Raw genomic sequence first — 14,777 nt, 5'->3', positions numbered from 1 at the left:
GGGCAGGAACCTGGAGGCAGGAGCTGGAGCACAGGCCATGGAGGAATGCTGCTTACTGGCTTGCTCCCTTGGCCCCTACTCAGCCTGCTTTCTTATGCAACATAGCCTACCTGCCCAGGGGTGGCACCACCCACCATGGGCTGGGCCCTCCCACATCACTCAACAATCAAGAAGATGCCCCATGGACATGGACACAGGGCAATCCAATGAAGGAAATTCCCCAATTGAGGCTCCTTCGACACAGGTGTATCAAGTTGACACTAATGCTATCCAGCACACCGGGGTAAGATTGGCAAATTTGAGGCCAACCTCAGCTACCTGTTTTGGGGGGTTTGGATTTTGTTGTTGTTGTTGTTATTGTTTTGGTTTTTGTATTTTTGACAGGGTCTCTCTATAGGCCCAGCTGGCCTGGAACTCACTATGTAGACCAGGCTGGCCTTGAACTCACAGAGATCTGCCTGCCTCTGCCTCCTGAGTACTGGGACTACAGGTGTGTGCCACCACTCCCAGCATGTTGAGCATTTTTTAAGGTGCTTCTTAGCCATTTTTATTTGTTTGAGAACTCTGTGTTTAGGTCTATTGCCCATCTTTTTATTGGATTGTGTATTTTCTTATTTCTTTTTGAGTTCTTTGTATATTCTGGATATTAATCCTGTGTCAGATGTGTAGCTGGTGAAGATTTTCTCCCACTTAGTGGGTTTCTTCTTCCCTTCCTTAGTTGTTTCTTTTGCTGTACAGAAACTTTGTAATTTAATGAGGTCCCACTTACTGATTGTTGATCTAAGTGTCTGAGCAGCTGCTGTCTGATTTAGAAAGTCCTTTTCTATGCCTATGTCTTGGAGGGTGCTGCCTATGTTGTCTTCTAGCAGTTCCGAGTTTCAGGTTTTATATTGAAGTCTTTGATCCATTTGGAGTTGACTTTTATGCAGAGTGAAAGATAAGGGTCAAGTTTCATTTTTCTGCAGGTGGAGATCCAGTTTTGCCAGCCTCATTTGTTGAAGATGCTATCTTTCCTCCATTGTGTGTTCTTAGCACCTTTGTCAAATATCAGTTGGCTGAAATTATATGAACTCATGTTTGGGTCTTCTCTTGTTTTCCACTATCTGTGTCTATTTTTGTGCCAGTACCATGCTATTCGTATGACTATATCTCTGTAATATAATCTGAGATCTGGTTTGGTGACCCCCCTCCCCCAGCATTGTTCTTTTTGCCCAGGATTGCTTTGGCTATCTGGAGTCTTTTGTGATTCCATATGAATTTTAGGATGATTTTGTCAAGCTCTGTGAAGAATGCCATGGGTATTTTGATTGGGATTGCATAGAATCTATAAATTGCTTTTGGTAAGATGGTCATTTTCACAATATTGATTCTGCCCATCCATGAGCATGGTAGATCTTTTCATTGCCTAGTGTCTTCCTCTATTTCTTTCTTTAGAGTTTTGAAATTTTCATTGTAGAGTTCTTTAATGTCTTTGGTTAGGCTTATTGCTGAATAGTCTAATTTTTTGAAGCTGTTGATAATGGGAGAGTTTTTTTTTTTTTGAGACAGGGTCTCCCTGTAGCCCCAGCTGGCCTGGAACTCACTATGTAGACCAGGCTGGCCTTGAACACACAGAGATCCGCCTGCCTCTGCCACCCGAGTGTTGGGATATATTTTATATTTTATTTTTTAAGGCTATTGAGAATGGGAACATTTCCTTGAGTGCTTTTTCTGGTTGCTTGTTATTGGTATATAGAAAGGTTACTGGTTTTTGTTAAGCTGATTTTGTATCCTGCCACTTTACTGAAAGTATTAATCATTTCTAGCAGTTTTCTAATGGAATTTTTGGGATTTCTTATGTATAATCATATCATCTTCAAATAGGGATAATTTGACCTTTTCTTTTCCAACTGGTATTCCTTTAATTTCCTTCTCTTGTCTTATTGCTCTTGCAAGACTTTCAAGCACTAATTTGAAAAGGAGGGGAGATAGTGGACAGCCCTGTCTGGTTCCTGATTTTAATGGGAATGCTTCCAGTTTTTCTCCTTTTAGAATGATGCTGGCTATGGGTTTGTTGTATACAGCTTTAATTATGAGGTCTGTTCCATTGATACCAGTTTCCTCTAGGACTTTTAACATGAATGCCTGCTGGATTTTGTCAAAGGCCTTTTCTGCATCTATTGAGATGACCATGTGATTTTTGTCTTTTAAGTCTGTTTATATGTTTTATTACATTTATTGACTTATGTATGTTGGACTATTCCTGTATCTCTGGAATAAAGCCGACTTGATTGTGGTTTTTTTGATGTTTTCCTGCATGAGGTTTGCAAGTATTTTGTTGAGTATCTTTGTATCCATGTTGATTAAGGATATGGGTCTATAGCTGTAGCCCCAGCTGTCCTGGAACTCACTATGTAGACCAGGCTGGCCTTGAACTCACAGAGATCTGCCTGCTTCTGCCTCCCGAGTGCTGGGATTAAAGGCCTGCACCACCATACCTGGCCTATAGCTTTCTTTTTTTGTTGTATCTTTACCTGGTTTTGGTATTAGATTGATACTGGTTTCACAGAAGGAGTGTGGGAGTTCTCCCTCTGTTTCTATCTTTTTGAATAATTTAAGCAGTATTGGTTGTAGGTTTTGTTTGACTGTCTGGTAGAATTCTGCTGTGAATTCCTCTGGGCCTGGGATTTTTTTTAGTCAGGAGGTTTTGTATTACTGTTTCAATTTCCTTGTTTGTTATGGGTCTGTTTAGGCTGTTTATCTCCTCTTGGTTTAACTTTGGTGGTGGCCATGCTTTTAGAAATGCATTCACTTTTTTTTTTAGGTTTTCAAATTTAATGAGTATAGATTTTAAAATATCCCTTTACAATGTTTTGGACTTTTTTGGTGTCTGTAGTGATGTTTCCCCTGTCATCTCTGATTTTGTTGATTTGGATTTGCTCTTTCTTTCTTTTAGTTAACTGAGCTAAGGGTCTGTCTATCTCCTCTAACCTTTCAAAGAACCAGATCTTAGTTTCATTGATTTTTTTTATTGTTTTCTTTATTTCTATTTCATTAATTTCTTCTCTGAGTTTTGTTATTTCCTTAGGTTTGGGGTTGGTTTGTTCTTGCCTTTCCAGAGTCTTGAGTTGTACTATCAGATTGTTTACATGTGTTCTTTCTGATTTTTCAATGCAGGCAGTAGGAGCTATAGACTTCCCTTTTAAGACTGCTTTTTGGGTATTCCAGAGGTTTTGTTGTGTTGTGTTCTCACTTTCATTTTGTTCCAGGAATACTTTTATTTCTTTCTTAATTTCTTCTTTGACCCATTTATGATTCAGGAGGATGTTGTTTAATTTCCATGAGTTTGTGTAGTTTTGAGCTTCTTTTGCTGTTGTTATAAGCTTTATTGCAGTTTGGTCTGATAGAAAGCATGGAATTATTTCAGTTTTTTGTATTTGTTGAGATTTGTTTTGTGCCCCAGAATGTGGTCCATTTTAGAATAACTTGCATGAGCTGCTGAGTGGAAAGTGTAGTTTTGGTGGTTGAGTGGAATATTCTGTATATATCTATTAGGTCCATTTCATATAGTATGTCATTCAATTCAGATGTTTCTCTGTTTATTCTTTGTCCAGTTGGCCTGTCTATTGAAGAAAGTGGGATATTAAAGTCACGCACTATCACTGAGTTGATGTCAATCTCTGTTTTATAGTCCTGGACTACTGATTTTATGAAATTGGGTGCTCCAGACTTTGGTGCATAAATATTCATGATTGTAATATCTTCTTGGTCAATTGTTCCTTTGATTAGAATGAAGTAACCCTCCTTATCTCTTCTGATGAGTTTTAATTTGAAGTCTATTTTGTCAAACTCTATTTTGTCAGATATTAAAATTGCTGACTTGATTGTGGTGGATGATCTTTTTGATCATCCTGCTTACTTCTTAGGGCCATTTGCTTGGAATATTTTCTTACACCCTTTCACCCTAAGATAGTGTCTATCCTTGAAGGTGAACTGAGTTTCTTGAAGACAACAAAAAGGTGTGTTTTCTTTCTTGATCCACTGCACAAGACTGTGTCTTTTGACAGAGGAGTTGAGGCAATTGATATTTAGTGTTATTACTGAAAGGTTATGTTTTGTAAACTGTCATTTTTAGTTTTGTTGTGTCTGTGGCCCTATTTTGCATTTCTGTTGTTATACCTTTATTTTCTTTCTGTAGCCTCTTGGTCATACTCATTCCTTTCTTTGGTCCTTTGTATTGCTTCAAGTATTCTCTGTAGTGCTGATTTGGAAGACATGATTTTTTTCAGGCTATTTGTATCATAGAAAATTTTGTTTCCCTTTGACCTTGATAGATAGTTTTTCTGGATAAAGTATTCAGGGTTGGCATCCATGGTTATTTAGAACAGTGGGGTAACAAAGCCTATTACTCTTATTTATTGTAATCTAACATACTATTCAAATCTACTAATATTTGCTGTATATGTTTTGGTGCTCTAATATTGGCTGTATAAACATTTAGATTTCCTATACTTTTTGATGAATTTATTATAATAAAATGATTTTCTTTGTGTTTTATTACAATTTTGACTTAGTTCATTATATCAGATAGAAGTGGAGCTCTCTGGGGCTGGAGAGATGGCTCAGAGTTAAAGAGCACTTACTGCTCTTACAGAGGACCCAGGTTTGGTTCCTAGCTCCACTTCCTTAACTACAGTTCCAAGGATGAAATACCCTCTCCTGGCCTCCATGGGCATTGCATTTACATGGTCCACATGTAGGCAAAACACTCATACTCATAAAATAAAAATAAGTGAATAAAAAAATTAAACTGTAGGTACTTCTGCTCTGTGGATTTTCATTTGCATTGAATTTTTTTCAGTCCTTTTACTTTCAGTCTATGTCCTTAACAGTGTAATGAGTTATATAGGCAATCTATAGTTGAGGTTTGTTTTTTAAAGAAATCTATTAATTTCTTTTGTATATCTTTTGATAAGGGAATTTAATTCATTTATATTTATACTCAAGGTAATTATTGATAGAAAAGAATCCAATTCTGACTTAATTTTATGTTAGTTGTTTTGTAGATTTCTTTCCCTTTATATTTTAAAATGACACACAAAAGTCACGTGTTTCTTTACCTCACTTTCATACATCTTACATACGTACATCATAAATGTTCTGAGTTTTCCTTTTATCTTTGGTTTCTAGCAGGTTGACAGAGAAGTATCTAGGTATAGGTGTGTGTGTGTGTGTGTGTGTGTGTGTGTGTTAGGGATTTGTTTTCCAAAGACTTTTCTCATGTGCATGTTGTAATAATGTCTTTTATTAGTTCTGTCTTTATCTCTTTTACTGTTTCTTGATTTTGTTTTTGATATTCTTCCAGGCCTTTGATTTCACCTATTAGGTTTAATCATAGATCTTCTATTGTTTCTCTGTTCTCTAATTCCTCTTTCTGTTTCACTTTGGTCTTTTTTTGGTCTTTTTCAGACAGGGTGTCCCCAACTGGCCTGTAACTTGCTATGTAGATCAGGCTGGCCTGGACCCACAGAGATCTGCCTGCATCTGCCTCCTGAGTACTAGGATTAAATGTGTGCTCCACCTTTCCTGGCCCATGGATAATTTTGTATTAACTTTATTTTCTAGATTATTGATCCTTTTGTTGGCTCTTTTGACTTTTCTCATGAACCCAGCAAAAGAATTTTTCATCTTTGATAACATTTAAAAAAAATTTCAGGATGCCCATTTGGCTTTTTTATATAATTTGCATTTTTTTAATTCTAATTTATCATTTGTACATGAATTATGTTCAGCTTTTTCTATATATCCTTTATCTTAATAATTTTAATCCTACAAATCTTTATGTGATTGTCCCCAATTCCATGTTATCTCTGAATCTAATTATGTCTCTTGACAATGGATTGCTTATTCCTTGTTCTCATCCCCCTTTGTGTTAAGGGTCTGAAATGCATTTATATAGTATTTAAAAAAATAACTTTATTTTACTCAAGAATTTAAACATGAATTTTTAAACAGAGAACTATAAACTATGAAAAACATTTTGCAGATTCCAAAAGAAACAAGAATTCTCTGGAATTTAAAAAATAGTCAGTTATTAAAATTTGAACAGTGAACTAGACAAAACTGAAGTAATAGATAGCTGAAAGTGTTACTAGTCAGGTGACAGAGTCCCTTTTTTCTAGCCAGCTAGAAGTTGTGAATAGGAGACTGGAGAGATGGCTCAGCCATTAAGAGCACTGGCTGCTCTCGTAGAGGACCTGGGTTTGGTTCCTTGCACCCACATGGTGGCTAACAACTATCTATAACTCCAGTTCCAGGGGATCCAGCACTCTCTTTTGACCTCTGAAGGCATTTCATGACACAATGCACTTACATACATGTAGGCAATACACTCATACACATAAAATAAAAATAATAAATAAAATATTAAAGAAGTTGTGAATAGATGAGGAATAACCCTTCTAGTTTTGTTAGTCCTGGACCCTTGCCTGAACTTTGAATTAGCAGACCCAGAGGCTTCCAACTTCAAGCCCTGGATACTAGCTAGGGTCTTATTGTTCCAGGCTTTAGAAAACAGAGACTTATGGCTAGGGATTCACATGTTGGGAGCCTATTAGTCTGGTCACTAACCACCAGCAGCCCTGGCACTTAGCAGATATTATAATCCTTAGCTTCCAGAAGTAAAGAGAGGTGGCAGTGGCAGTGGTGGTGGTGGTGGCGGTGGCGGCGGCAGCAGCAGCAGCAGCAGCAGCAGCCAGGGAGGCAGGCAGTACCTGCTAGTTTTATAGCTACTTGCAGCAGGCATTGCATATTGGTACCCACAGCTCCTACAATAGCTAATATTATAGTTCTTCAACCTGTAGTTTCCTGATCTATGGACCTTAATTGTTGGCAGTACTCTGGAACTCATCTAGTAACAGGAGCCTATAGTTTCTGATCACTGATATTTCACAGCCTCCCCCCACTTCCAATGTATATTACTGATTTTTTTGTGTATTTCATATAATAAATCTTAATTATATTTAGACCCCCTCCCCTATCTGCACCCATGCCATAGACCCCCCCCCCCACCAGTTTTCACTATTCTGTCATATATGTTAAGGTCTATTCAATAGTCAGCTTTGTGTCCCCAGATGTCCCTCAGTATGAGTTCACAGGTCAGCCTATCTAGCATCACTGTGTTAAAGAAGACCATCTCTCCCTCACCCAGCAGTGATCCGCTGTCATTAGTTCCTTGGCTAGGTTGGGGCTTCTTACCCATTTCCCCAGTTCTGTGCTTAGTTTTCATCTGGCTTGAGTTTGCGTGGGTCTTACGCATGCTGTCACTCTTGCTGTAAGTTCATATGAACAAGTTTCAAGTTGCCTTGGAGACTCTGTTTCCTTGTGGTTGCCTACCACCTCTGTTTCTTACAGTCTTTCTGCCCCCTCTTCTGCAATGGTCCCTGAACCCTGGGTGGCAGAGGTTTAATATAGGAGTCCTATCCAGGGACACGTATTCTGTAGTTTCTTATTCTCTACTTTTGGGGCAGCTGTGACTTTCTGTGTTCATCACCATCTGCTGCATGAGGAAACTTTGTTGGTGATAGTTGAGAGATGCATTAATATTGAAGCAGACATGCCCTTTCAATTAGGCCATTGCTATTGAGGATTGAAACATCAAGCAAATCAAGAATTCAGATAGATTTGTATTTTGTTGTTATCATTATTGTGTTTAGTGCAACATAGTCATAAAATTCTTCAAAAGCTGTGAGCTGTTTTTGCCTTGGGCTTAGAATGGACGCTGGAGTACTGGAAGTTGTTTCACAGCTTTTGTTGCCCCCTCAGGTCTTCCCACACACCTGTACCACGTAAATCTCTCCCCATACTGTTGAATCTTCACATACTATAGACTACTTGTCTCATAGGGGAATGGGCGTTCTCTCTTACATTTTTCCATCTTCCAGTTTTGACAGATACTGGCCATCTGGGCCTGAGAATGGGTCATCCTTTGAGTTCGCACCTTCTCTTACCTGTGGAAACAAATATGATTTGTATCTCCAGTTGTTTATCTAGTTTTGGGGGGCAGGAGCTTCCTCCTATGTCCCAGTGCTAAAAGATGTCTGATATGTTTGGGTAGATGTTTTCCCATGTCATGGATAAGGGATTTTCTTCTTAAATCTTTTCCTTATGATGGTTCTTTGCCTTTACCCTTGTGATGGCAGAGTTTGCCTTCTCTGTGGCTTAAATAAAGATTTTGCTGTTTTAGGAAAGTCTGGGAATTGTGTCTGCACCTCAGCAGCTATAATTCACTTTTTAATGCCTGCACATATGCTCTCTCTGCAAAGACAGGCCTTTATTTTTCTTTGCTCTATTTTCATGTTTTCCAGTTTTCTTCTGGAGCACCCAGTGGAGGACTGTGAGGAAGTTAGGGTTAGGGTTAGATTGTCAACCTCCTTTGAGTCTGGGTCTTTAGCTGTTTCAAACTGTCATGTTAACCCAATCTTGCCATTTGACAATTTGTTAAAATCTTAACTGATTTCAGGTTGCAGATGTAGCTCAGTTGGTAGAGGGAGCTGGCATTCCTGAAGCCTTGAAACACTGGGCCACATAACAATTGTGGTGGTGTGTGCCTGTAATCCCTGCTCTGGAAAGATGGAGGCTGGAGGAACAGAAGTTCAGAGTTATCTTTGTATACATAAAAAGCTCAAGGCCAGATACATGAGACGCTGCCTCAACGACAAAAATTCCTTTTACCTATCAGTATGGTGCTACTTCCCTCTATGTTGTACCAAAGATGAAACAGGCTTGGTGTTTTTTGGAATTTAAATGGTTTGTTTGATAATTTCTCCTCTGGTGGGCTCAAGATAAGTTATGATTTTGTAAATTATTCTTTCTTTTGTCATTATTAGGATAGGAGTTCCATGATTTGCAGTCTTCTAAATCTTAAACCAAATATTGTTCTTATACATTAAAAATTTTCTTCATAAAGACAATGGAAAAGTTTTTAATAATTATATGATATACTTTTCTACCTGTCATTTCTCTTACCCTAATATTTTTAATTTTTTAGATTTATTTCATTTTTATTTATGTGTATGTGTGTGTCTGCATGTGAGTATGCATATGTATATGGGTGCCCACAGAGGCCAGAAGAGGCTATCAAATCCCCTGGAGTTGGAATTACAGACGAGTGTGAGCTGTCCCATGTGTGGAATGAAATTCAGACCTCTGAAAAATAGCAAGTGCTCTTAACTGAGATAGCTCTCCAACCCCTCATGTTTTACTTTTCAAGTAAACCTGGCTTTACTTTTATTTTCACAGTTCCATATGTTAGATTGGTAATATTTCAATTAACAGCCAAATTGTGCTCAGACTGTTGAACAGATTTTCAGGTTAACAAGAACACTGATCTAGTGTTTTTCCCTCTGTGTGGAGTCTTTAAATCCTTTCAATTGAGATTGTCTCATTGATTTGAAGTTAATCGGTTATGGCTTCTTTGTATATTTAAAATTAGCTTCCTATATTTACGCTAAACTGTTGATAAATAATTCTGTGTTTAGAACACATAATTGAGCCAGGTGTGGTGGTGCACTCCTTTAATCCCAGCACTCAGGAGGCAGGGGCAGAAGAGTCTCTGTGTGTTTGAGGCTAGCCTGGTCTACATAGTGAGTTCCAGGCCAGCTGGGGTGCAGGGAGACCCTGTCTCAAAAAGACCAGAAAAAAACCCATATGATTGAAAATATACTGTGAATGGTAGGTAGAAATTTTGAGTTGGTATTTAAAGAAATTTTCATATGTTATCAATTGGCATTTAGATTAATTATATACCAGAGATAGAATTTATTTCAGCATTTTTATGATGCAATGTGTCATGCAAGATGTTACTCTGTAATCATAAATTAAAATTTTATATTCTTTTCATCTCATCCTGTGTGTTTTGATTATAAAATTGTATAAAAGTATTATGACTTTTGATCATCAGAAACCAATCTTTAAAAACATTTTTCATTTTTGCAGAAAACTGCATCAACAATTTGAAATGTATAAAGAACAAGTAAAGAAGATGGGGGAAGAATCACAGCAGCAGCAAGAACAGAAGGGAGATGCCCCAACCTGTGGAATCTGCCATAAAACAAAGTTTGCTGACGGATGTGGCCATAACTGTTCATATTGCCAAACAAAGTTCTGTGCTCGCTGTGGCGGTCGAGTGTCGTTACGCTCAAACAAGGTACACAAATGAAGCATGAGTATTCTCTAATGGTTAAGCTTATTGCAAATAAAATGGAGCAGATAACTGAATTACTATTCAGATTAACCAAAGTACAGACACCTCTGTGGTTCTCATTTTAGATAAACATTTTTAATTTTATACTGAATTTAAAAGTCTTACTGCTTCGTGTCAGCTTAGGATTTTGATTAGAATCATAGGACCTTCAACTTTCAAACACAATGAAAACATTTTAGAGATGAATTTTTCTCATTCTTGTATAGGCAATAAAAATTCAGATCCAGAGAGACTACGGCTGATCCTTAAAGACACACCACTGATTCATGTCAGAGCTTTGATATAGCTTCTCCATTACTACTATACTTTTGCAAACTTTTGACAGAGGTCCATTACAGCTCTGAGATTCTTTAATTTTTTGGCTTTTGAAACTATATTCCCCCTGGTTTTGTTTTAATATTAATGAAATAGCATTTAACTCTGGACTCTAAAGAAGAAATGTTGAAGACTTGTTTCATATTTGTACTAGGTTTCTTTAGTAAATATGTTAATGCTACTCATAGAATACTTTGCTGAAATTAGCAAAAATAGTTTCAAAATATTCTTCTCGTTAAGTTCTTTCAGATTTATCTTTTTGCTCATTAATATCACCAAATTAATTACTTAGATGAGTTTACATACAGAGCTAATCTCTACATACATTGTATAGATGTAATTGTGGGAATTATTTCTCCTGTATGATTTCATTTCCTCATTTTCTTATTGTTTGCTTAGAACTAATCCTTTATTACTCCTTATGCTTCCCCCGATTTACTTAATTATGATTATATATATATATATATTTGAATTGGTGCATTGGTATAATTTAAATAAAAGTGGTATAAGAAGATATTCTTGTTTTTAATCTTATGGAGAAAATAGTTACTCTTTCCTTGTCAGGTATGATGTTGCTTATAATTTTTTCATAGATGCCATCAAGCACACATTTGCTAAGCATGTAAGTTATAGTTCATGAGTAGGTGTTGAACTTTGCCAAGTGCTTTTCACAGTCTGTTGGGATTAGTTTTTATGTTTTTTCTTTCTTTGTTAAGATGTTGAGGTCTACTGTTTGATTTCTGAGTGCTAAATCAACTCTGCATTCCTGGAATAAGCTTTATTTGGTCATGATAGATTATTCATGTCATTTATTAATGGGCTTTATTTGCAGATGGGTTTCCTTGATTTTGAAATTGGTATCATGTAGGCCTAATGGAAAGGATTAGAAAATATTTTCTCCTTTTTAATGTTTTGGGAGAGTTTGTGTAGAACTGATATTATTTGATTTAAGAATACTTACTAGATTTTATCAGTAAAGCTGTCTGGGCATGTAGCTTTATTTATTGGGAGGGTTTTAAATTTTTTTAAAATTTATTCTTCAAAAATTTCATGCACTGTATTTTGCTCACATTCAGACTTTTCCCCTCTCTGCTTTCACCTCATGCCCTTAATTAGTATTTTTCTTTAAAGATACAGTTTCAGTTTCCTCAGTTGATTCAGAATTATTTACTTTTTTCATGCATAAATGACTTCATAATTATTTCTCTTTAGGAATTTATCCAAATTCTCAAAAGTTGTTAAATATATTGTTGTAAAATTCTTCATAATATTCCATTTTTTAAAATACCATAGACTAGCGGTGCTGCTATGTCTGACATTCCTGATTTTGATGATTTGAGCCTTTCTTTTTCCTGTTCTGTCATTTATAATTTTATTGCTATTCTCAAGAACCAACTTTGGTTTTATTAAATTTTATTGTTGACTTGTGCTTTATTCCTTATTATTTCTTCTGCTTACTTTGGTTGAATTTTCTAGATTTTTAAGGTACAAAGTGAGGTTTTAAGACCTTTTCTTCTCCAGTATAGGTATCACATGCACTAAACCTCCTCCAAGTACTCTTTTAGTGGTAACTCTCAAATTCCAATATAGTGTCTTTCAATTTTAACTCAATTAAAATACAAAATTTCCTTTGCAACCTCTCAGTTTCATTCTGTCTTCAGGCTCCACCTAAGCTTTCTCTTACTGTCCTACTTTGTAGAAAATCTTTAAAAACTGTAAGCCTGGTAGCAATTCTAGAGCCCATCTTTTTTTTTTTTTTTTAATGGTGCTATTTTTTATGCTTTATTTTTTTATTCAGTTTTTGTGTATTTATACAGAACATCTCAAACAATCTTAATTATCTTTATACCCCTGTCTCCACTGGCACCCTTCCATGCCCCCCACTGGAGCCCATTATACTCTGTCATCCCTGTGAAGGCCCCTGTGTCAAGTCAGTGTCCCCAGACATTCTCCAGTGCAAGTCCATCCACTGAGGTCTAGTCAGCCTATTTAGAATCCTTTGTTTAAGGAAGATCAGCTCTTCTTCACCTAGCAGCAATCAGTTGCCAATATTTCTTCAGATAAGATTGGGGTCTGCTTTTCATTTTTCTAGTTTTATGTTGGGTTTTTGTCTGCCTGAGTTTACATGGACTTGTGTATGCTGACACCATTGCCATAGCATCATCTGAGCAGGTTCCCAGGAGCTCGTAAGCCTCTGTTTCCATATGGTCATGCACCTCCTCCCTGGCTCTTACAATCTTTCAACCCCCTCTTTCTTCTGAAGTGGTCCCTGAGCCTTTGGTGGGTGAAATTTAATAAAGGAATCCTGTCCAAGGACCAGCATTTAGCAGACTCTTGATCTCTGTGCTTTGGCCATTTGTGACCCTTTGTTCCTGGCCCTCCACTGCATGAAGGAGCTTCATTAAGGAGCACTGAGAGATTCATTAGTGTCCTCTTTTTTTACCCCTGTTCTATGTTCCATAAGCCTTAAGCTGCATTGTAGATGTGTCACTTAGGCCTGGGCAATTCTCTTAAAAAACGAAAAATCAACCTACCATTTGACTCAGTTATACCCAAAGATCTTATCCTATTGCAGAGACACTTTTACATCCAGTTTGTTGCTGCTCTTTTCACAATAGGTAAAAGATGGAAATAGCCTAAGTGTCCCTCAACTGAGGAGTGGATAATGAAAATGTGGTACATTTACACAATGGAGTTCTATTCAGTAGTAAAGAGACAAAATCATGAAATTTGCAGGTAAATGGATGAAGCTAGAAACTGTCATACTAAATGAAGTAACACAGACTTAGAAAAACAAATGACATATGTTCTCCCTCATATGTGGACCCTAGCACCAAATCCTTACAGGTGAGTATGTATCCAGACATAACTGCAGGAACCAGAATAATGAAAAGGAACCAGGGAGGTAAAAGGAAAGAAAGAACCTAAGAGAGAAGGACAGTAGGATAGTGGTGTTACTAAGGGAGAAAAGGATAAAAAGGGCATTATTTAAATGGGAGAGGGGAGGGAGGATTATATAAGGAACCTTGGTGAATAAAGGGAAAGGGGCTCAAGAGAGGTGGGACCATAGGAGACTGGTATTATCAAGGGAGAAATGGGGAAAATGGGACACTTTAAATGGGGAAACCATGCTGGGAGGATAAGACAGAGAGAGAGAGAGAGAGAGAGAGAGAGAGAGAGAGAAAGAGAGAGAGGAGTGATAAATAGTGCCTACCTATCTTAAAAAAAAAAAACCCAGAGGGAATCCTATTAGTCCAAATAACTAATGACAAATTACACATACATTATCTGTACATGAGTCCATGTGAATAGCTAAAGGTTACATAAGAAGAAACAGTGCCAGACAGGAGAAACTTTCCTTTGAGTTGTTGGCCAGGGTGGTCCAGGAGACTCCCAAAATTACTCAGGCTATTGCCACAGCCCTTGATGGCCTCCCAGAGCTTGAAGGTAAGACCCTACTGCTGAAGACAGAACATATTTCAGGACACAGGATTTGGAGCAATAGAGCTGTAACTGACCTGCAACCACCTCCCCAGAATGCTAGCCCTGATAGCTTTGGAGATCACTATGAAAGTGCCAAGGGAAAACATCAATCAGTGGTCCGACACCAGCTTCAAGGCTCAGTAATCACATCGATGGCCAGCACAGCACGTGGCATTGGTGTAGTAGTGGCACTTTTATCTTGGGGGCAATCAACAGCTACCTAATTGAACTAAAAGCCCACTCAGTGGAAGGAAACTCAAGAGTGGTACTGTAAACATAACCAAATATACATGGCTGGAGTGGTCATAGATCTTAAAGAAAACCCCAAGACTGTCACATACCTAGACTAATGTCATTTCCTACTATGTGCAAAATATGTATCCTTATATTTACAGACAAATATCCCAGCCACTACTCATTAAAGAAGCTCATTTTGCACCAGTCAGAGACTATTACCAACCACCACAACTGGTCGCACACAGACATTGTCTATGAGCTTATTTTACTCTCCATCTTTCAACTGTCTTGCCCTCTGTTGCCTTATATCAACGGTCTTTTAAAAAATATAATATTTTTGACTATCCTCAGGCCTCTTGGGGTAAGTCTACAGCGCAGCTCTCCGCGCTGGGACTCCCTAAGCCACATTCCCCCTTCCATCCCCCCCCCCCTCGCCGTTCTATACTCCTAGTTTGAGCCCTGCGCCATTCCTAGTCTTGGGGCCCCAGACACCTGGGGA

General features: G+C 37.7%; 1 protein-coding gene across 4 annotated transcripts in view; it reads left to right on the top strand.

Annotated features, from left to right (window-relative positions):
* Rims2 (regulating synaptic membrane exocytosis 2) overlaps window positions 1–14,777 on the top strand; it is a 570,072-nt gene that overhangs the window by 109,582 nt on the left and 445,713 nt on the right. For all 4 annotated transcript variants that reach the window (XM_008851539.2, XM_008851538.2, XM_008851540.3 and 1 more), the window contains one exon: window positions 9,976–10,186. In XM_008851539.2, coding sequence (XP_008849761.1) covers window positions 9,976–10,186 — 211 coding nt within the window. The remainder of the gene's footprint in view (window positions 1–9,975; window positions 10,187–14,777) is intronic.

Source organism: Nannospalax galili, unplaced genomic scaffold (assembly GCF_000622305.1).
Source record: "Nannospalax galili isolate Female #2095 unplaced genomic scaffold, S.galili_v1.0 scaffold284, whole genome shotgun sequence".
In the NCBI taxonomy this organism is placed as follows: domain Eukaryota; kingdom Metazoa; phylum Chordata; class Mammalia; order Rodentia; family Spalacidae; genus Nannospalax; species Nannospalax galili.
The sequence above is the reverse complement of the archived record's forward strand: the minus strand, read 5'-3'. Positions and strand labels throughout refer to the sequence as shown.